Source organism: Equus przewalskii, chromosome 29 (genome assembly GCF_037783145.1).
Source record: "Equus przewalskii isolate Varuska chromosome 29, EquPr2, whole genome shotgun sequence".
NCBI classification, from domain to species: Eukaryota; Metazoa; Chordata; class Mammalia; order Perissodactyla; family Equidae; genus Equus; species Equus przewalskii.
The window spans coordinates 1,781,938-1,804,673 of NC_091859.1; the positions used below are offsets into that span (position 1 = coordinate 1,781,938).

The 22,736-nt window shown below is 37.7% G+C and overlaps 1 protein-coding gene across 4 annotated transcripts in view; it reads left to right on the top strand.

Annotated features, from left to right (window-relative positions):
- The window catches only part of TRHDE (thyrotropin releasing hormone degrading enzyme), a 361,666-nt gene that overhangs the window by 330,495 nt on the left and 8,435 nt on the right, over positions 1-22,736 (top strand). For all 4 annotated transcript variants that reach the window (XM_070600300.1, XM_070600298.1, XM_070600299.1 and 1 more), the window contains 3 exons: positions 18,006-18,173; positions 18,709-18,849; positions 21,392-21,473. In XM_070600300.1, coding sequence (XP_070456401.1) covers positions 18,006-18,173; positions 18,709-18,849; positions 21,392-21,473 — 391 coding nt within the window. The remainder of the gene's footprint in view (positions 1-18,005; positions 18,174-18,708; positions 18,850-21,391; positions 21,474-22,736) is intronic.

The following is a 22,736-nucleotide window of genomic DNA, read 5'->3' on the forward strand; positions in this document are numbered from 1 at the left end:
ATACTCTCCTGCTTTGCTTTCTTTTGTAACTGGACGAGTCAACATGCTAAGTGAAACTAATTCTGTGTGTACTAATATTTGCTCAGCCAACCGTTTGACATGGCCAGCATTCACAGTGACCTCCTGCAGGCAGGGTACATGGTACCTGCTGAGCTCTCCATGTGTAGACATCAGGGGTTTAATCTCTACTCTTTGGATGACAGCTTAATAATAAAAGAATAAGGCAATCCTGTAGTTGGTGCTCAGTTTAACTTTCTCAAGTTAAGTCAATGAAGGGGAAAGCCAGGTTTCTTTTTAAATTACCTTGAAGCAACAGACCAGTCTGCTTTGTTTGCTTATTTTGTTTAACTGTAACCTTAAAAATCATCTAAAAAAAACCCTCCAAAGGCAATGCAGTCGTATACTTATGAAATATTCTGGGCGATGCTGTATATTTGCACTAATGAGCCTAGTAGACAATGAGTCATAGAAGAAGTGGGATTGCAGATCTTTGAGATGCTGTGTACCAGACAGCCGAATCTTGATGTGCTGGGGAGATAGGTGGAATCGCTGATGTTGAATTCAGTAAGTGGAATGGATGCGAAAGTTGGTGCAGGGCAGGGTAATGGAACCAAAAAGTGCAATGAAAAGCTAGATATGGAAGTGGCAGGGAGAAAAATTCAAGAATTACAGTGGATGATAAGTTGAATGAGGGGACATTCTGATCCCTGTTAAAATATTCCTATGCTGCTGTGTGTTGAATTGTAATCGTGATATCAGGCATGAAAACGGGTAGAGCTACTCAGGTGTTGTTAGGCTGTGATTTGCGGACTAAGTTCAGCAGAACACTGCATGGCAGAAAAGAGACAAATTGCTAGGCATTTGGTAGAAAACAGTACAAATGATAAAAAGATCTTGAGAACATGAGCTGTGAGACGAAGTTGTGGGACCTGAAAATTTCACTCTAAAAAGAAAAGATGTAGAAAAGATGATAGCCTTCCTGTATGTATAAAAGGTATAATAAAAGGGACAGAAACTGGTTTCTTTCACAGGTTGGTTCAAATAAACAAGAAATAATTGGCCTAAGCTTTACTGAGTAAAATATAGGGATTATATTATTACTGCAGGTGAATTATTATTTACAGATCTCTGGAATAGAACACTCGAGATTATAGAGTTAACTACACAGAGATCACAAGATAGCAATATGGGATTTTCTCTGAATAAAAAATTTAACCTGAAATTAAATGTGTACACAATAACGCAGCCTCTTAATTTTGTGATAATGTATTACTTTCTGAATAATGTTCAAATGTACAATTTAAATCTTTAAGCCAATACAGAATAAAGATTTTAAGTATTTAATTAAAAAAAATTATTCAATAGATAGTGGTATCCATTGCCCACATATAAATTGATAAGTTGTATCGTCACTCTACTTATAAAATATCCTGAAACAACAGAGTACCTTGCACATTGCAGGAAAGCAAAAATGTGTATTGAATTGAGATGAATTGGAAATTCATTTTGAAATTGGAAAAATTAAGGCCATTCCACAATAAAATTACAAGCAGGGGAGCATCTCTGGAGCTCGCAGCATACGTAATAGACAGGCTTCATGACTGATGCAATTAATTAAATTGTTACTAATATCATTGTCTTTAATGAGGATAATCTTAATGAAAACAATATTTACTTTACTGAGTGCTTATTGCATTTCAGGCATTGGGCTAAGTGCTTTTGGTGCATGATCTCACGGTTTTTATTTTCATTTTTATAGAAGATCAATCCAAAACTCATGAAGGTTTAGTAACTTGCCAAGATTCTGTAACAGTAGCTGGTGGTTCTGGGCTTCCACCCCCAGCCTGCCTGCCTTTTAACCCTACTGCGTCTGAGTCGGTGGTGGTTATCAAATTATCGTGTATCAGTAATATATGTTTGTTCAAAAGGATTAAAAAACCAAACAAATGGACAAAAAAGATACCCAACAGAACTCAAGTACTCTCTGCAGTGAGTATAAGCAATAGTTGTATGCAGGTTGTGGCACACAGCGTAAGCCTGTGGCCCTCGAATCTGTTCATGCATAAGAATCATTGGGGGGACGTGTGAAGCAGTCCACTGGGGCCCACCCCTAGAGTTCTGATTCTACAGGTGGAATGGGCCCAGGAATTTGTATTTATGACAAGCTCCCAGGTGCTGCTGATGCTGTTGCTGTTGGTCTGGGGACTACTCATGTAGGGAAAGTGTATTGTCTTCAGAGTCAGAGACACCTCTGACCAGATTGCTGCCGTCCCACTAAATGACCTTGCGAAAGTCACGGGGTTTCATCATCTAAAAAATGGCTATAGTATTACCAGCCAAACAAGTCGTGAGAGTTATCTAAGAGAATGCCTGTATAATCTCTAACCCAAATAGGAAATCATAAAATATTAATCATTTTTGGAGTTGCCCTCTGCTTCTTTTGACTACCCTTGTCTAGTGGATGGTGTGAATTTTCAGCGGAGAAAGTGGGAACACTAACATTTATGGAATGCCTTCAACATTAGACCTACCCTCTATGAGTTTTGAGGATATAAAGGTGTGACCTGTAGCATGAGATATAAAACAAACTATCACCACAGAAATTCTCAGTGAGGAGCAGGGGCCACTTGCCCTTTCCCCTGCTTTGGAAGCACTGCCTGTCTTAGCCTGCAGGCAATATTGCTCTTTCCTCCCTGCTCCCCTCACTCAGCTGCCTTGTGGCACGCTGCTCTCCATCAGCCGCAGCTCATTTCCTCTCAGTGAAAAGAGCTCAGTTAAGCTCTCTTCCTTTGTGTCTGCTCCCTGTGTGTCCCAGTTTGCCTTTCTTACATGAGAACATAAATGCGGAGGGACAGAGGGCTCTTTCCATTGTGGTCCGCATATGTCTGGTCCTGGAACCACCTGTTTTCTTTCCTTAGAAGCTGGAGCCTAACTTATTGTCCATTTCCAAGTTATTGTGGGCCTGTTCCCTGCATTCTTCACACTGCTTTGTAAACTCCTCTTACTGTAAATTGGCTCCCGTAAATTCTCATAGGCTAGAGTTGCACCAGCCAGACCTTTCGCTTTACTGCTGAGTTCCCAGCATGGGCACCATACAGACAAGTGGACGCAGCAGGGAGTCTGTGTGGATAAAGGAAAGGACAGGGCTGCCCAAGCCTCCAGGGAGCAGGGGTGAGGAACTGCTCCTAGCTGGTCCTTAGACAGCTGTGGATTTGAACAAGTCAGCACCTTCTCCAAAGCTCAAGCTTGTTTGTAAATGAGGGTATTGCCCCTATGTCTCCAGGGTGTACATGAGGTCTAATAGCCCAGAATTTCACTCTCACTGTGCAGGAACAGACATCATACAGTTTCCTCACAATCTGCCCACTTTGGGTTCTCTTTTGGTTATAGAAAATTTATATATATATTTTTATGTATAAAAATTTAATTAATTTTTAATACAAGGGTTTATATTCATTTATCCACATCTTGAATAAGTATATATCGAGCAGCTATGTGTCAGCCGCTGTGCTAGACACTTAGAAGGAAACATTCCTTCATTCAACTAATGCCAGCCCCCATTACTTTTCTGGCACTGAGAATACCTGGTTTGTGCCTTTATACACCCTGAAGACTAATAGGGGGGAGAGTGTAGGAGGGCGACAGAAGTTGTTCAAAGTAATCACACAAAACTAAAAACAAAACTCAGATAAGGACAACCTAGGAGAGACGTGTGGTGTTCCGAGAGACTGCCGTATGGGAATTTGACCAGATCAGGGAAACTTCCAGCCCTGAGAGCTGGTGAAGGGAATGAAGAGAATGGGCATCTCTGAGCATGGTTGAGGAAAGAGGAGCGACAGGAGTTAACGACCGTGTGAGTATGAAGCGTGAGGAAAACGAAGCCTTTAATGACAGCTCACTGGAATAATCCTGTTGGGCTCAGACTTTTATGCATAGGAATTGCTTCAAAGAACATTTTTAAGTCTATGTCTAAAATTCTCCATCATACTTTTAAATAATTGCAAGGATTTAACTTCCAGCATATTGTAAATAGACAGTCTTTCAATAAAATTCTCACAAGACCTCTAAATGTATCCAGTAGAATTGAAACACCATAGCTATTTTATACCTACCATTAGACATCTAAAAGTCTGATTAAGTTCTTATTTAATAGTCACAAGTTTTATATTATTCTTTTCTCTTCCCTCAAAGTGTTTTCTAATATCAAATATTTTTGCAAGAGGGGCTGGCCCCGTGGCCGAGCGGTTAAGTTCGCGCGCTCCGCTGCAGGCGGCCCAGTGTTTCGTTGGTTCGAATCCTGGGCGCGGACATGACACTGCTCGTCGAACCACGCTGAGGCAGCGTCCCACATGCCACAACTAGAAGAACCCACAACAAAGAATATACAACTATGTACCGGGGGGCTTTGGGGAGAAAAAGGAAAAAATAAAATCTTTAAAAAAATAAAAATATTTTTGCAAGAAAAATCTTTTTTGGATCAGTCTATCATACTTGTCTGCAGTAAAAAATACGTACATACATCTCATGCGGACACATACATAATGTTTTTATGTCATCATAAAACTTGTTATTTTTTTTCCTAAATTGAGTTTTCATTTCAATGTTTACTTGTACATAATTGATCAACATAAATACATTGCAAATTTTGATAAATAATTTCCAAACATAAACATTTTTAAATATAAAGGTAAAAAGTGAGATTGACTTTTTTGCAATTAGTTTTTTATTACTATTGTAAATATTACTCATCACTTGAATGAGAAAAATTTCACCATCAATTCTATTCACATTTTGATGTTATAGTGCTGAGAAATCTTATACGTAAAATTAAATAGTTGGTCATGGAAGGTGTTTTGTTATAACAATGTGACACAATTTTTCAAAATCTTTCCAAGTTTCCTGCCAAAAATCACATGGTAATTTATCTCCAACATTTTTAAGTTATCACCTGACAACTTGATTAGGTCTTTTTTCAAATTTTATGGAGGCAAAGAATTTAAAAAGTTGAAAACTCATTCTCTAGATAGCAACACCAATATTTAAAATTTTCTCTTTATTTGGTATAACAGTACAATGCACCCTTGGAAGATGCAAGATAAGTGAATGAGAAATATGCCTTTCCCCTGGAAAGGGAGAGAAAGTGGGAGAAGGGCTTCTATGAAGAGAGAAGCGTCCCTGTGAGAGTTTAGCATGTGGGAGCTGATGGCTGTAACACTGCTGTATCCTTGGATAGTCCTTGCATGGTCCTCCCTTAGGTCCAGATACCAACAGCTCATTTTGAAGACAGCTGCCCCAGGATGTGAGCAGAAATGGAAAGAATGAGAGGTGGATGAGATTGTTCACGGAGAGAATATAACATAAAGAGAGGGTTCAAGGCGAGAATTGAGAAATCACAACGTTGAATGGCTGAGTATAAGTTGGACATGAATTGTGGCCCTTGGAACTTAAAATTTACAGTGCATTCTAAAAACTGTTTTATTTCCTCTAGTAGTTTTCATATATTTTGTCATTTATTATTAATACTTTCCACTATAAGTCCAAAAATTTTATCTATATATTTACAGATCTAGATATATCCATAGATACAGATATGTAAAAATGATATAAGAGTTTGTCTGGAATTTGTTCTTTGTTTTGAAGCTTGGCCTTGAGCTAACGTCTGTTGCCAATCTTCTTTATTTTTTTTCCCTTCTTCTCCCCAAAGTCCTCCACACATCGTTATATATTCTAGTTGTAGGTCCTAGTTCTGCTGTGTGGGACACCTTGTCAGCGTGGTTTAATGAGCGGTGCTAGGGCCACACCCCGGATCCGAATCAGTGAAACCCTGGGCCACCGAAGCAAAGCGTGCAAACTTAATCACTCGGCCCGGGGACCCCTGGAATTTATTCTTATATGTAGATGTCCCCAGGAACCTTACCCAATTCTTTATTTTACCTCAACTCATATCTCATTAAAAATACAACTAGTTGCATTTTACTTTGCATTATAAAATAGGTAGTTTATATCTCAGCTTCAAAATAGTTTTTATAATTTTCTCATGTGTTTAAATATTTTACTCAAAGCATTATTTTACTACATTAGCCAACACTGCCTTTACAAGTCATGTATCTCTCTACCTCCAACCCACAGCTGGCATAGAAACTGCAGTTTTTCTTCAGAATATCAGAAATTATTTAATTTTTAATTTCTGAGAGTTTAGGAAGGATACTGTAAAAGGTGGTTATATTCTCAGTGAATCAGCTGAAGTAGCTCCGCGCTGACTGACCTGCATTTTTACGGGCACGTGAGGCAGCATCCTGCACTGTGGTTTGTTGGGCTAGTTCCTTACTTCACGCTGTGTGCAGTCAGGATACTATTGACAGAGAAAACAGAGAACTTCGTGCACCCTTGTGTGCATTCTGCCCTCAGTGTCCTTCATAACAGACCCACCGAGGGCACGGGAACTGAGAGTGAATTATCCACTTGAACGATTGTAATACGGATTTAGCTAGTTTCCCCCACTGCAAAACGTGAGGGGACATATTTTTGTTTACTTTTATCATATGCTTGGGAAAAAACCCTAAGAGTTTTCACCTTCCATACATCACTTTTCTACCCCAGGAATTTTATATTTCAGTAGTTATGGCCATCGCTTTGTCATGAATTGCTGTCTGCATGACTCCAGCCTAGAGACTAGAAATTGCTCATGAGAATCTTTAAAACAGAAAGCGGTATGGGAATCTCTGGAATAATTCACAATTACCATCAAAATCATCATCATCACTGACATCCTATCAATTTATCCCTCTGTAGTTCTTTAAAGCTAAAAAATAAAATCTTTAACATGTTGCGTCTCTTATTGTGACAGCTGCAGTGTTGTAGGCCAGGTTCACCAGTCCACATTTGAGCGATGGGGTATCTGGTTAATAGTCAACTTGGTTTTGAACTTTCGTCTATATTTCTAAAATAAAGTATTATTGCACATTTCTTCCACAGTAATGTCTTCTTAATTTAATTAATCAGTATTAATTCAGACTCTTACAGTACTGGATTCAGGTACCACTTATACCTTGAATCTCTGACGTCATGCTCAAAAGCACTGGGTGGGGATCCGATGATGAGCATAGGACATAGTTTCTGTCTTCCTGAAGCTTCCAGTCCAGTGGGGTAGATTGAGACTAATCAGACGTCATACAAATACTGTAAGATTTTAACTGTATTGAGAACCTAGAGGGTAGAGTTACAAGAAGAGGACAGTTGGACCTGTCAGTGAGGTTGACCTTCCTGCAGAGTGACAGCTGACCTCGAGGAAAGAAACTGGTTCACTCGGCAGATGTTAAGCGGCGGGAACAGTGTGGAAGAATGGCCTTCCTCCTGAAGTCTTTTCTCAAGGTTAAAGTCTTGGTACTTTAAAAAAGTTTAGCTGATTGGGTAGAATCTGTATTGACCCAAGAACATCCTCTGGAAGTTTGGTAAATTTCTTTTTCAGTTAATCAGTTTGTTTTGTTTTTATTTGCTGAGAAGAGCAAAAATCCCCGTTAATTGATTATGCTGCTTCATCAAAGCTTTAGGGGATTTCTCTTCTAAGATTAGAGTATGTTACCAAACAGAAGTGTTTTGGAAAAATGATGTAGACAAAAAATAATATATGAACTGTGGTAAGTGTGCTTGCTGTCTGAATTAATGCAATTGTGAATTCCTTTGTAAAGTGGAAATCCTTTTCATAATCAGCAATCACTACCTAACTGACTATTTGGATAAGCAGGGGTCATATCTTAGGATTGCTGTAGTGGCTACACCTGAATATAGAAGAGGCCTTTACTATCTCTCTTATCCCTAAGCTCCCCTGGAATCACACTGAAAGTACTGCTTTTCCTCACCATTTGGAGAACTCAATACACGCTAGCTCAGTTCAGTTCATTGTGGGATGAATATTTGACTGAATGACCTACTTGAGGGACTAACTAATCTGGATGTATATTTTTAATTTACTTTTTGGTGAAGCAGGAACTTTAATTGCCTCTAGAGCTAATATAATTTCAGTAAGTGCATATTTCTATTCATTTTCTTCTAGTCATATTTAGTTTGTAATCTAAATGCATTAATGACTTTATATTCTAATTTAAAATGCAGAAATAATCATACACTTATTTTCCTTTTTCCAACACTTTTGGCTTTGCCTGACATTTTGCTTTTTTAAAAAATTGTATTACTAGCCATGCATAGAGGCAAATAGTCATAGTGTCTTTTCAGGGTATTTTAATTTTTACAGAAGTATGCTTTTGAAGGTGACTTGATTTAATTTACCTTTTTTCTTTTCAGTATAGTTGGTTTTCCCCTCATTTCTGCCAATAGTAATTCTCCTATCATGCTGGTATTGTTTGTCTAATATTATACCAATTTCAGGCATAACACTATTGAACTTCTGTGTCATCTGTCAAAAGATATGCCTATTGATTAGTTATAGAATAGTTCTATTTAAACTGCCTGGCTGTTTATCACAGAACAAGTGCTGAGTGAATATAGATTTGCATGGGCAACACAGGGAACAATGCTAATTAAACTTACAGCAGTGATCGTTATTATTTACTAAGCCAGAGCTGAGGCACCAACAAAAATATTTGCAGCTTACAAAACACTTTTACTTGCAGAGAGTAGATTATACTAATGGATTCAGATTCATTGAGTATAAGGTTTATTGCAACTACTACTCACCACTATAAGAAGAAATTTCCTCCACATTTTCCCAAAATAGTATAAGCATTGCTATTAGCACTGAGAAAATTTCTTTAGCAACATCAACATTTCCTTTTTGTATATTTTCCCCTTGTAATTAAGACTTAGAACTGATTCCATTCATAGAATTCACATTATCTCAAAACAGAAATGAAAATAATTCATGTTAGTCTTCTTTCTGATGATCATAACATTTACTTGACATTGTGATAATGTTGATGAAAAATGTCCCAGAAGCATCAAATATTGTTTTGTGATACATATATCTTAAAATATCTGAAAATGGGAAAGAACTATGATGACTTGTAATTTCTTGACAATAACAGGAAACATAAAATCCCATGCACACACTGTTTTGGGTTGGATAGTAGCCTCCAAAACGTATATTCAAATCTTAAACCCTATGTGTGATTGTGACCTCATCTGGAAATAGAGTCTTTGCAGATGCAATTAAATTAAGGATTTCGAGATGAGATTGCATGGATTTAGGGTGAGCAGTAAATTCAACAAGTGTCCTATGGAAAGAAGACAGGGAGACGCAGAGAGAAATTCACGTGAAGCCAGAAGTAGAGATTGAAGCAATGGATTTACAGGCCAAGGACGCCACAGGTTGCCAGAGCTACCAGCAGCCGGGAGAGAGGCCTGGAACAGATTCTTCCAAGGCTCCAGAAGACGGCAGCCCTGCGGACACCTCAATGTGGGCTTCTGGACATGAGAACTGTGAGAGAGTCACTCCCTGTCGTTGTAAGTCACTGAGTCTGTGCAAATGTATTATGGTAGCCCTAGGAAACTAAGACACGCCGTTAGCCTCCACTTTATCTGCAAAACCTGCTTTATAGTCGGGCTGGCCCCGTGGCCGAGTGGTTAAGTTCGCGTGCTCCGCTGCAGGCGGCCCAGTGTTTCGTCGGTTCGAATCCTGGTCGCGGACATGGCGCTGCTCGTCAGACCACGCTGAGGCAGTGTCCCACATGCCACAACTATAGGAACCCACAACGAAGAATACACAACTACGTACCGGGGGGCTTTGGGGAGAAAAAGGAAAAACTAAAATCTTTAAGAAAAAAAAAAAAAACCCCTGCTTTATAGTCAACACCTTGCATTGTTTTTCTTTGACAGAATATCAAGGAGTGCTACAGATAGCAAGTTAAACTTTTAAACTTTCGCTGACTTCATCCTAAGTTTACCTAAGATTTAAGATTTTCATCAAGAAATGGAGGAATAAAAGAAGATACTGAGAAGGCAGTTTCTTGTTTCTCGCAAAATTCAGACAAAATTAATATCATCAGTCCTTATAATATTATGTTTTAATTGTGTAGGAAAATGAAATTCAGAGTGGTCTATGGCATGAAGACAGAATAATAGACAGAGATGTCCCCAACATCCACAGCAAAGTCCCCAGCCCCAGTTTTCAGAATCCTTTCACTTCTAAATATTCTGAAAGTGCTTTTTTCTTTCTAATGACTCAAGATTATTTTATAGTCAAAAAATCAAATAGAAATAATTGAAGTGACTTTTATTTTATTTTCCCACCTGAATAGACTTTGCGGGTTCTATCCTGGATATTCAGAATATTTGTCTTGATTCTGTTAAAGTATGCGTTTTTCTCAGTTATATCATCTCTCAATGCAAAATATGCCTTTTAGCTTATTTTGTAACGTTTTCGTCTACTCTTGCCATTCCTCTTTTCTCCACAGCCCAGATGGTTTTGATTTTTTTTCAATAGTTTTCTGTTACCTTATACAACAGGACTAGATTCTCCATAACTATTTTTAATTATCAAGCTTAATTATATCTATTCTTACTCCTTTAAATGCACACATATATATGAAGTTTATCATAGATTTCACTACTTTTTCATAGAAGGTCAAAGTATATTTCATGAAGCCATAGAACATCTAGGATTTGATGTGAATAAGAATGTCTCTCTAATTTTAAAAAGTATAGCATTTTCTTGTGTAGTGAATTTGTCAATTAAAACTATGAAAATCTTCAGAATTACATGTTGCTTAATGCACATGCGTGCACACACACACATAAATAGTGAAATTTACCTAGGCCAAAATAAAATTTATTTTTAGTTGGGAATCTTTTAAGTGAGAAAAATACATTACTTATTGCCTACTTCTGACAGCTTAGTGGTTATGCCTAAAAGATTAACTAAATTACCATAGTTTATTCTTCCCAGGCTGGAGAATGAGCCTTGTTAACTTCAGTGACCTTGACAGTGCATTACAAATGAAGGAACTGCATTTGCACAGGCCCTCACATTTATAGATATAATATTTTGATGGATGCAATAAATCTGTGTAATTGTCAACCTTAGTATGAAGAATACAAGACAATGACTGTTGCTATAAATTATTCCTGGGCAACAAGAGTTACTTGTCGAGCCCAGTGTCATCCAGTGGAGGTTTCGTAAACATGCAAGCCTGGATCATGACTTGAGTGAAAACGGTGCTTGTGGATTTGCTGCTGGAGCTAATGGGTCCTCTTAAGAGTCAACCTAAAGTACTGATTTCTAATTATTGTGATTCAGACACACCACTTTATACATATATTTAGACTTCCTGTCACAGCACGCGCTTATATTTACCTGCTCTGATCAGAACCCAGTGAAGAAGCTTAAATATTCACGAATCAGGATAGAGCAGGTTCTCTGAGAAGCCATGATAATAGGCATGGAATTGTTGGGGGATAATGTGTCTCATCTTTAACACAGGCATCTATAAATAGGGCGATTTATCAGCCATTTCACAACTTCTACTACAACTGTATATTCAAGTTTTAAGTCACGTTATGCTCTTAGAGCTATTTATACCAGCAGCCTGCTCCGGACTGTTTTAGAGTGAGTCATCATAGATGTCTTAATTTTTCTACTTTTGTTCTAGAGCTGTCTGATTATTTTGGTATAATTGGCCATAATTGATTCTGGATGTCATAAATGTTCTGAGTTGTGAAATGTTAAATCAGTGTACCAGGCTTTCCAGTAGAATGTGTTTAAAATCCAGTCCAAAACAAAACTTTTAGACATTCAAGCCACAAATTCTCCTCTGATTATTTGCTTTTTCCCTTTACTTTTCTTGGGTCTTTGTCCTGCCTGTCTTCATCGTCATCACTCTGAATTTTGGAGCCTCTCTGTATATTTCTTACTTGTGTTCTTTCTGTCTTCTACCTTTTCTCTGATGTCTCTTTTTCTTTGTCCTCTTCTTTTTAATGTCATGTGCGTCATTTAGTTTCTTATGTTTTTGTTGCTTTAGCAATCATATTTTATCAAGTGGTCTTATAACCCAGATACTTAGCCCTCACCATTCCTCTCCCTTCCCACTGAGAAGTAAGAATAGCTACTTTATATATGGGGCTTAACAGTTTAAAGTGTAATTTCATATGTATTATTTCAGCTTAAGTAAAGTGAACATCCCTTTTAAAGTACATTCATTTCAATTATAAGAGCCATTTAAAAGGAGTACAGTTATCTGAAAACTTACTCTTTTGCTATGTTCAGATGTTGAGTTAAAATGATTGCTCTGCTCCCAGTAATTGTTTTTCCTTCATCTAGAAGGACCGGCAGATGTTTCTTTGCAAATATGCAACATTAAAATATAAAGATGTATTGGACATCATTTCAGAACATAGTAATTTTAAATATTGTTGGTCTATTCTGCACCAGTTTTCTCCAACTCAATTTTTTGAGGTCCAAAGGGCCCTGCAGACTGTTTTTGAGCTTTTCCTTTGTTCTCATGTTTTAGTACTCCTTTTTGTTATGCTTCATGGGGATAAGCAGATGCTTTGTGGGCACCAGTGACAGGCTCCCTGGAAGGGGCCCCAGTGAGCAGCCCTGGCTGCTGCAGGATCCTCCTGACCAACGGCTTTGCTGTCTGGTGTTCCTGCCACCTGTCACTGACCGCACGTGCCACAGGGATTCTGTCTGCCTTTGCTGGGGGCCTTGTGGAGATACTAAGGAACAGTATTCCTTCTGGTTGCCAGGATTTTTATAGGAATTCAGTGGCATATTTGACTGACAAGTATATGAGTAGAGTCGGGTGGGATTATAAAAGTGTATTTTATTGTAATGCCTTAAACTTGAGATGTATTCAGTCAAGATTTTTATAATTATCCATTCACTTTCATGGAGCTTATCTGAAAACTTTATTTCTTCTTTCTTTTTAGCCCAGTACTCGTTTGGGAAAGATAGGAATATTTGTTGCCACTTCATCTTAATGATAATAGCAATAAAAATAACAAGAATGAGGAATGTTTTACCACATATCGAGACAGTTTTCTACGTCCCCTGCGCTTGGCCATGCACAGCAATAAAGCCCATCCTGAGCCCATGATATGCACCAGGCCGTGTGCTCAGCACCAGATAAACATCATCTCATTTAATCACTGTAACAACCTTGTAAGGAATTATTATTCCTATTTTCCAGATGAGGAAACTGACACTAAGGTGCAAAAAGTCACACATTCCTTCTAAACAGTTTTAAGTTTTGTTCAAGGTGGCTTTCTTAGAAGCAGCCAGGGCACTAAGGAATGGGTGTAGAATGGGAGACGGGGGCAGGAGACAGTATGCACGGGGTCAGCCTTGGTAAATGGGGGTTACTTTTCAGTCTGATATTTTAAGTCACAGACTGTCTGGAAGAAGTGAGACTCCCAGTACCTCTAAGGCTGAACAGGAACCAGAGTGCTGGCCGGGAAGCTCCAACAAAGCAGTCTTTTAATTTTTAGTAAGAATAGGGAAACGAGCTTTCAAATGAATTAATTAACTGCAAATTAATTAAAATTAATTAAATGGTAGGCCACACTCTGTGTCAATGGGATGTGTAACGCTACTGAAAGAGGTGCTCTCAGAGAGACTAGCGATCTGAGACATTTTTTCCATTGTCTTTGAAAATAATTAAATCCACATTTCAGTGTTAAGACAATCACAAATGAAAAGAATCTTGCACTGAGAGAGCAGGAATGAGCCCTAGAACTCATGTAGTTTAGCCCTGTCCAATTAGGATGAAAAATGAAGCCCAGAGCAACGACCTTGACTTGCCCAGTCCTAGAGGCGGTTAACTGGCCAAATTAGGTCTTCTGAGAAACTACTTAAAAACAGACCCATAATGTGATTAAGCATCAAAATTTAAATTTTAAAATAGTGTGATATTTTTCCTTTAGCAAGTATAATTTTCCTCTGGGAGGTATTTATATCATCAAAATTATTTCTACACATTATTCAATGGCATTTTTCTATATTGGAATATATTTTATTCTAATAGTAACAATTTTATCCTTGTAAATATAATTATACATTTAATTATTTCCAAATTAATTATAAAAGTTATTAAATTATTAAATTTGAAATATATATAAGTACCCATAATGCCCAAACCCAGCGGCAAAATGTTGTTAAAATTCTCTTGGTTATCCTTTCAGTCTTTCTTCCAACATACACATTATGTTTTTTTTAAACTTAACACAGTGGTCTTACAGACATTTTATACTCTGTCCTTAATAGTGTATTTTACCATATCACTAAATATTAGTCTACGGTATCATTCTTAGTTGCTACTTATATCTTAACTTAAATCCGTCCCTTATAGTTATTTTAGGTGAGCCCTGTTGAAAAACAATGCAGCAATGAAAACTTTCGTAGCAAAATCTTTGGACACTTTCCCAATTATTTATCTAAATTTATCAATCTACTTCACACTTTTTCATTGAATAACTAAAGTACCAATTTACTTTGTTTAAAATATTAGTCCTATTCCATTAACATTGCTATTTAACTCGGTAAAAAAATTTTCCTAAAAAATGCATGCCTTTGTTTTTCCCACCTACTTAATTTTTTAACTTCTACCACAAAGCGTTTAGTTTTCATGCATTTGCTTTTGGCAATGTAAAAAAGGTTAAACATATCACCAAAATACAAAATAAATGATTTCAAAATGATATCGTGAACTCTTATGCTTTCAAAACTTTTATCATACAAAGGAACTCTGTCATGATCCTATTTAAAATGAGAATAGAATAAGAAATACAGGACATGCCGCATTAATTAGGTAGCAATTCTGCAGTGTTAGTACCTGGAGGAGATGAAGGCCCTTTCCTTTGGCTGAGCATTACCCCCTTCATCTCATACAGAAGCAGCTGGAGAGCCCAGTTGCCCGCGCGTGCAGCTGAGGTATGCCACACCCAGAGGAAAGCCAGCACAACCTTCCTCCTCAGAGGATAAAATTCTATCCAAAGATTTACTTCTGAGGCAGCGTTAAAGAGAAATGACCATGGGGGTGTACACATTTTCATAAATCTTTTCCACGTTCACAAGAATCAGCCCTCTCCCTGTAAGCCTCACGGCGGGAGTCTCCCAGGATTCATCCAAACCGTTCATGACTATGTGTTCTGTGGGGTTTTCAGCTCATGCTTTACAAACAAATGAGCTTTTTCATTTGTTCCTAATGACTTTGGTTTATAGAAAAAGACCTTAAACTGTCCCAAGAGCAATCAATTTGCTAAAATGTTATTAGAACATCTTTACAAATTTAGCAACAAAAGGGGGTTCCATTAACAATGGAAATCACTGGGAACAGGCGGCCCTTGGCAAATTTAGCACTCACCAGTCTTGTTTTATTTTCGATGATAAGTACAAAAAATCTTGTGAACCAGACACTGATTCCTTATCTGGTAGGTGGGTAAGGAAGATGAGGAGTGGATGCGGTATGAAGAGGTGTTAGAAAAACCAGGGCGGTGTTCTCCAGCTAATCGCCTCTGTCCTTGCTCTTCTTAGGAGCCTTCTGAACGTTAAGCAATGTGTACCTCCTAGCGTCTGCTGATAGAGCCATTTCTGTCCTGAGGCTTTGTGGATTTGTAGCTGAGACTGAGGGCTATTTTTCAATGGACCGTCAACAGGTTCAGATTATATATGTAAACATATGTGTGTCTCATTTTCAGAGCAATCAAATTTGATACATTTGCGATGCACAGAACAGCTGCTGACAACTTGAAACTTGACCTGCAGTTTCTTGTAGAGCATAGACAAATTACGTGATTTTTCTCTTGGTTTGCAGCTTCAGCTTCTGATAAAGAATCAGCCAATATTCTGGGCAGCTTCACGTTCAAAGGCCTTCTTTGCCCGGGACAACTTTTGTTAGCTTCCTTCAGGATAGTCTGTCTGTCATTTCATCCAACAATCTACTGCTGAATGCCCTGTCAAAATTTCTTCTCCCTGCTCTATGTATGACCAGCTTGCCATACAGCACCTCCGTAAATACACTGCTGGCCTAAGTCCTTTCAGTCGCCCAGAGGCTGCATTTTAACAAGTATCACTTCAACGCTGGTGAACAGAATGAATATTTATTGTTGAAAATCTAGTCTTGCCAACATTGAATATTTCTCAAAGACAATTGATTAAAACTGTGGATTAAAAAAAATGATAATTAAAAAAAAGTTTAGAGGGCCAGAACAGTGGTGTAGTGGTTAAGTTCATGTGCTCTTCTTCAGCAGCTGGGGTTCATGGGTTTGGATCCCCAGGGCGGACCTGCACATCACTCCTCAAGCCATGCTGTGGTGGTGTCCCACATAAAAAATAGAGGAAAAAGGTCAGGTGCGCTGTGTGGTGAGCTGGTCGTAAATAGAGCAGGGAGAAGGTTTCAACAACTATTGGGAAGACTATTGCTGGTACTTTCTTCAGAGGGGTCCAGGGCTGGGAGGGAAGACAGGAGAAAGATGTGAAGCTCTTTGCAGTTTTCTTCTGATATCTGTATTCCTTTTGTTTTGTTAAAAACCAACCCAACAAACAAACAAAATGCTTGCCTCCTAATACTACAAAGAAACAAGTTTTCAGTCAGCAAAGTTAAAGTAACTTTTCTTCAGACACTTTAATTACTTGTAGGAAGAGACAGAATAATATAGTTTTAGTCATTTCTGGGAACCTTGAATTTTGTATAAAGCTTCTAACGACTATGCAAATGTGGGGTCCTGACCCACAGTCCTCAGCACCCTGACAGCAGCCGAACTTCGCTGCTTAACAGAACGAGGTGGGGTCATCTTTCTGGTGGCCATTCAGACACTTCTTCCTGTTTTCCAGATAGTCCTCCAACCACAGCACTGTTTTAACCATCAACGTCCTAAATCTTTAGAAGGGATTGTTTCAGCTTACTATCCAGAGAAAACAGTTATTATTAGCCACATTCAAATTATAAATGAGAAATTTTAATAATGGATTACTGAATATTACACAAAGCAGAAATGCATTTTTAACTTCTTTTAAATATTGGAGTGATCCTTCAGAGAACTGAGGGATTTTTAAAATGTGGGGTATAAACTGAAACTTGAAAGAAGAATATTAGGTAAAAAGCTGCTATGGCAAAGTACACATGAGAATTCACAACTTATAAATAGCCAAGACTAACTAAATCCACTAAGAGTTTCCACTGCAACATTTATTTTGGATTCAAAGTCAAAATTTAGTTTATTTTTTATAGTCACTCTTGTAAACATAGGGTAAAGGTTCTTTATACTTTCTCAAAATTTACTGCTTATGTTTTATCATTTTATTATCTGTATTAATAATCTTCTAGGTTCCAAGATTTGGAGAGCTACTTGAGGAAAATAATTTTAGAAAAAATTGTCTACGAATTTAGGAGAAAATGTTTCTGTTTTATCCAAATTAGTCAGTCTCTTCAACCAGTGCTTTCTTGTCATTCTTGGGTCTACCAATTATGAGGACAAAATCTTTGGTTGACAAGTATGTCAATGTTGGTGGAAATACAAAACACCCTGTTTGTACTGTCTTTTTAGGCATTTGTGTTCCTATTTTTGTTTAAATATAATTTCAAGAGTGGAAACAAAATTTGCATTCAAAACTACTTTAAATAGGGGCCAGTCCAGTGGCATAGTGGTTAAGCTCATGTGCTCCACTTCGGCAGCCTGGGGTTTGCAGGTTCGGATCCCAGGCACAGCCCTAGCACTGCTGGTCAAGCCACGCTGTGGTGGTGTCCCACATAAAAGTGAAGGAAGATCGGCACAGTCGTTAACTCAACAACAATCTTTCTCAAGCAAAAAGAGGAGGATTGCCAACAGAAGTTAGCTCAGGGCCAATCTTCCTCACAAAACAAACAAACAAAACTACCTTAAATAAATACATTATTTTTGAATACTCTTACTATATAATATTATTCTCTTTTGGGTGATATCTAATTAACAAAATCCTCTTTTCTAAATTGACTATAGTAAAGCAGGAGTTGTCTTTATTTTCAATATTATTAAGCTTTTAATTAACAGAAAACCACCATGGGTTGCTTCTTTAGAATACCGCTAAATGTTAGAGACATCGTCTACTGTACAGGAGTTTCACTACTAGATGAGGATGTCTGGGAATTCATATGGATGAAATTCCACTCTACCACAGCTGTTTCTGAGAAGAAGATATTATTGGAAGCCTTAACTTGCAGTGACGACAGGAATTTATTAAGTAGGTGGGTCGATTAATTTTCTAAATTTATTCGTGTAATGAAAGTGTTTTCTGTTAATCAAACTCTTCTGAACTTACTTTAATTTTCTTGAGTATATGCTAGTTATTCTAAAATATATCTTCCTAGACCTAAGGGAGATTGCCATGTTAACATGACTAAAACTAGTTGAGTTGAAAGATATAGCACCTTTGTTTCTAACTATCTTATTTATTTTTTCATAAATATATGTGTAAGACAGCCTTCATTATAAAAGGAAGTGTTCACTATAAAGAATTTTAAAAGTGAGCTTGCGTCATCAAACCAGAATTGTGATTTCTCCACCCACAAGATTTTTCAGAATTTAATTAATGTGTTAATTAAAATACTATGACTTTGAGCTCCCTCCTTTTAAAAATAGAAAATTATTCTATTGATAAATTTGCATAGTAAAGTTTACTCTGGACTATTCTTTGAAGAATATGATAAACTAAATCATGTAATTTTACAGAAATGTTTAAGTTATTTGAATAAAGGTTTCCCCACAATTCCATCCTTAAAGGCTTCTGAATCTCTCGCTGAATTCCGAGGTGGTGCTCGACCAAGACGCAATTGACGTGATCATCCACGTGGCTCGAAATCCTCATGGCCGAGACCTGGCCTGGAAGTTTTTCAGAGATAAATGGAAGATATTAAATACCAGGTAGAAAAAGAGTTCAATCATTCACACCTGAATGAGTAAATTAAATGTGGCATATGAGAGAGAAAGACCCAACTTTTTGTGTTAAAACCAAGGTACAGATAACAGAATTAGATTTGGAAACAGTCAGCCAAGATGGGTGTTGCCACTCCTGTGAAACTCAGAATTACTTTAACAATTCTCTAACATTATTCATTTGTTGAAGATTGATAACCATAGTTATGTATGGAAATGTGGGGAGTGAAGAAGTTGAACAGGGCCTCTTACCCGGAAACTATCAAGCTTTCCGAGGTTCAAGAAATAGTATCATGAAACTCCTGTATCCTGAATGTGTTAAGGAAGAAAATGACATAAATCAGATATAATGGTATTATAATAAGAACACTTTAATTACTTCTATAAAATTGTTTTAACTTTCCTTTAAATATAAATATCATAAAACACCTGAAATAAAACCATGATATAGAGAAGGAACATTTGAATCATTGTAGAATTCTAGTTGGAGTAGAATTCATTCCTGAGACATCTTGCTTCATGGTCAGAATTCTTCATCCTCAATTTTAGAAAATATTTTATTATGTATTTAAATATATTATAATAAATGTTAATTTACTACTCTGATAATCTCTATAGTATTTTAAAATTGAATTTATTATAAAGCATATAAATTCTGCAGGTTCTTAAACTTAAATGTCCCCAGACAGTGAGCAGACCTACTATTCTGTCTCTTACAAATTGGTGTATACACTTTATTTTTTAAAGTACACCTTTATTAGCTGCTCTCATACAAGAAGTTCAATTTGAGTGGATGTGCCATATTAAAACACAATTCTATCTACGGGTATTTCATTGTCAGAAAACACTGATATTCCTAGAAGACACATTGGCTTTTTTGTATTTTCAGCTCAGAAATTGGAACAATCAGGAGAATAGGACTTACTTTGCTCTCATGCACATTAAACACACACACTGGCCTCTTCCCTTTGTCCCAAGAATCTTTCTGAAAAGCGAAAGTGACATTTCTGTGCTGGAAGAACTTCTATTTTCTGTGCCACACTGAAAATCCAAACTCCCTAATGAGTGCTCTGACCAACCCCTTGGCCTCTTATTTGCTGTTGGCAGCCTCACAGTGTATACACTCTTAGTACCAAATGCCTGCAGTTGTCTGCACACACCATTTCGCTTCACACCTTTTTGACTTTGCTTGTGTTGATCTCTGCCTAAAATCACAGTCTTCCTTGATGTTCGGAACTACTCCATACTCAATTTATATGCCATCGTCCCTGCGACACCTTTCCAAGACCCCACAGCTAAAGAGACCTTCTCTGAACATTGTGTTTAATTTTATTATCACCACATTTAGCTGTAATAAATGGAAATTATTTGTTTACAATACCGGATAATATGATACCTTCAAGGAAAAGATTCTGCCTTATTCATCTTCACAAGACCGTAAGCAAAGTTTAAGCAAAACTCTCTTAGAAAAAGGATTAGTTTCATTCCTGGACAGTAGGCCATTTCTGTAACCACATACTGATTACTAATGATTACTTACATTATTACCAAATGCCTATTTATTTTATTTCATTCAGATATTTTTCCCATGAAATAGTTCAGTGTCAGAATTACAGCAAACTATGATGGCCATCCAGTTGAGCCCCCTTATTTTACAGCCAAGAAAACTGGGACTCCAGAGCTGAATTGCTGAAGGCTGCACAAGCCAGGGCAGCACTAGAAAGCCTCTTGTGGCCGTGACTGGACCTTTGCTTCCCCAAACTCAGAATCTCATTGTCTGTGTACTTTCCTCAGTTCTAAGAGTACCACAGCTTGTGCTAGGTGTCCTTAGCACAGTACAGACACGGATAAAGTGAGAACGCCTTCCAACTCACCGGCACCAGCTGTCCCTTGCCTGGGTCGTGAGTCAAGCAATTATGCTGTGGTACAAGGATTATGATACCCAGAGAACAAGGTGATATTTTATTTTAATACCCATGTGAAAAAAATTCTAGTATTTAATATTTTGGGGAGCATTTTTGAGAAATTTGGCTCAATTTCTAAGCTTGAAAAAGGAGAATGCCAACATCAGTGATGACTGACTGGAGCAAAGTGTCTGTATGACATATTGAGAGTGCCCTGGTTGTCTTTCAGCCCTGTTTCTTTGTTGGGATCATTTTTCCTTATAATGAGCTAGATTGCCTTAAAATTGAAAGTTTAAAATCTTTCTTCCTCAGGCCTTGGGTTGGAAATATACTATTAATTTCTTAATCTAATTTAGAGGGCTCCTTTTTTTCTTTTTAAATTTACTACACCTTAGATTCCTCTAGCATGCTGTGAGCGAAATCAGGTGGCATCAGCTGGTGTCACATAGCCACAGCTCTTCCACCTTCCTGATTCCCTAGAGAAATGACCTTGAATGCTCAGAGATCCTAATGGCTACAAGGCAACACTGGTCAAATGGAATCCACGAGAATGGTTCTAAAAGAATCTGTATAGTAGTATTTCTTAAATTTCTGCCTATATTAATGTCTTTTTTTGGTCTTTCGAGGTATGGAGAAGCATTATTTATGAATTCCAAACTTATCAGTGGAGTTACAGAATTTCTTAATACTGAAGGTGAACTCAAAGAGGTAAATATTTTAAGATGAGTTCTAATGCTTTTCTTCTATAAACATGTGAAATTATACATTTACTTCAACCATTTCTTTTCAACAGATTCATACCCATTCCTATAACACACACACACATACACATACATCAATGCTAAAGACTTTACTCAATAATTATTTGCAAAAGTATTTCTAACATATTAAACTTTAAATGCCTGTGAGACACATTTGAATGTAATGATTCTCAAGCTGGGGGACCCAAAACCACTCTAGAAATCCTTCATCCAGTCAGCTGCTCCTCCCTCAGCTGGTTCTGTGAACCCAGTTCAGGATCTTTGAAACAACAAAACTGTGCTGTCACATGACTCAGTATTTTCATACGGAGGACCCAGGCTGGGGGTGAGGTGCAGAGTTGGGGCCTCCTGCCCTGCCACCAGGCCTGTCCAAAGCCTGGGCAACTGGGTGTGACCATGTGCTTCACACCGGTAAATGGAATGAATGCATATGTGTACAAAGGGTGTGTCTGGCACACATGTTGAGATTATCAGTTTGTTTAATATTCTGCTTGGTACAACCACAAATGAATTTAATTAGTGAAAATAAACTTAATTTTTAAAGGAGTAGTGTCCAGGTTGTGTAGCATCTAACATTTCCTTATTTCTCTGATTTATTTTTCTGGAAATTTAAAGCAGCTAATTTTGTTTGTTTGTTTACCATTAGCTCACATATTTAATAGAGAGAGGTGTGAAATGGGAAGAGGTCAGTAGGTAGGAGGAAGGAGCAAAATATAGACACTGCTTTGACTTGATTAAAACAAGTTGGGCTTCAAGTGTCCATTGCTTTTTCGGCAGCCGCTCTCCTCCATTACAAACTGTATAGCTGAGATTTGGCAGTGAGAATCACGGTCTCCTCAGTTCTCACTGGCAGAATGCCAGCTGCGGTGACCCAGAGCTAATTGCTTTGAGCAGTGTTCCCCCAGAAACATCAACCCCAGCACCACCCTTAATATCTCCTAGTACTGCCCAGTTTCGTCTGATCGTCCCCCGTGCACCGACTTGGATTCTTTCACACCATAAGCTAAGCTAAGCTAAGTCTCTGATTGTAATGATTTCAAGTTCAATTTTTATTCCTGTTATGTGTGTTTCCAACCCTGAAGGCTTTGGTTTCGAAAGCCCCAGTGCATGTTTTACGATATTTTTTAGTAAAGGAGTTAAATGGGAAGGACTTTCATATCTAGGAGAAGCAAAAAGAAAGAGCAATTAAATTAATGATTGCTTCCAATTT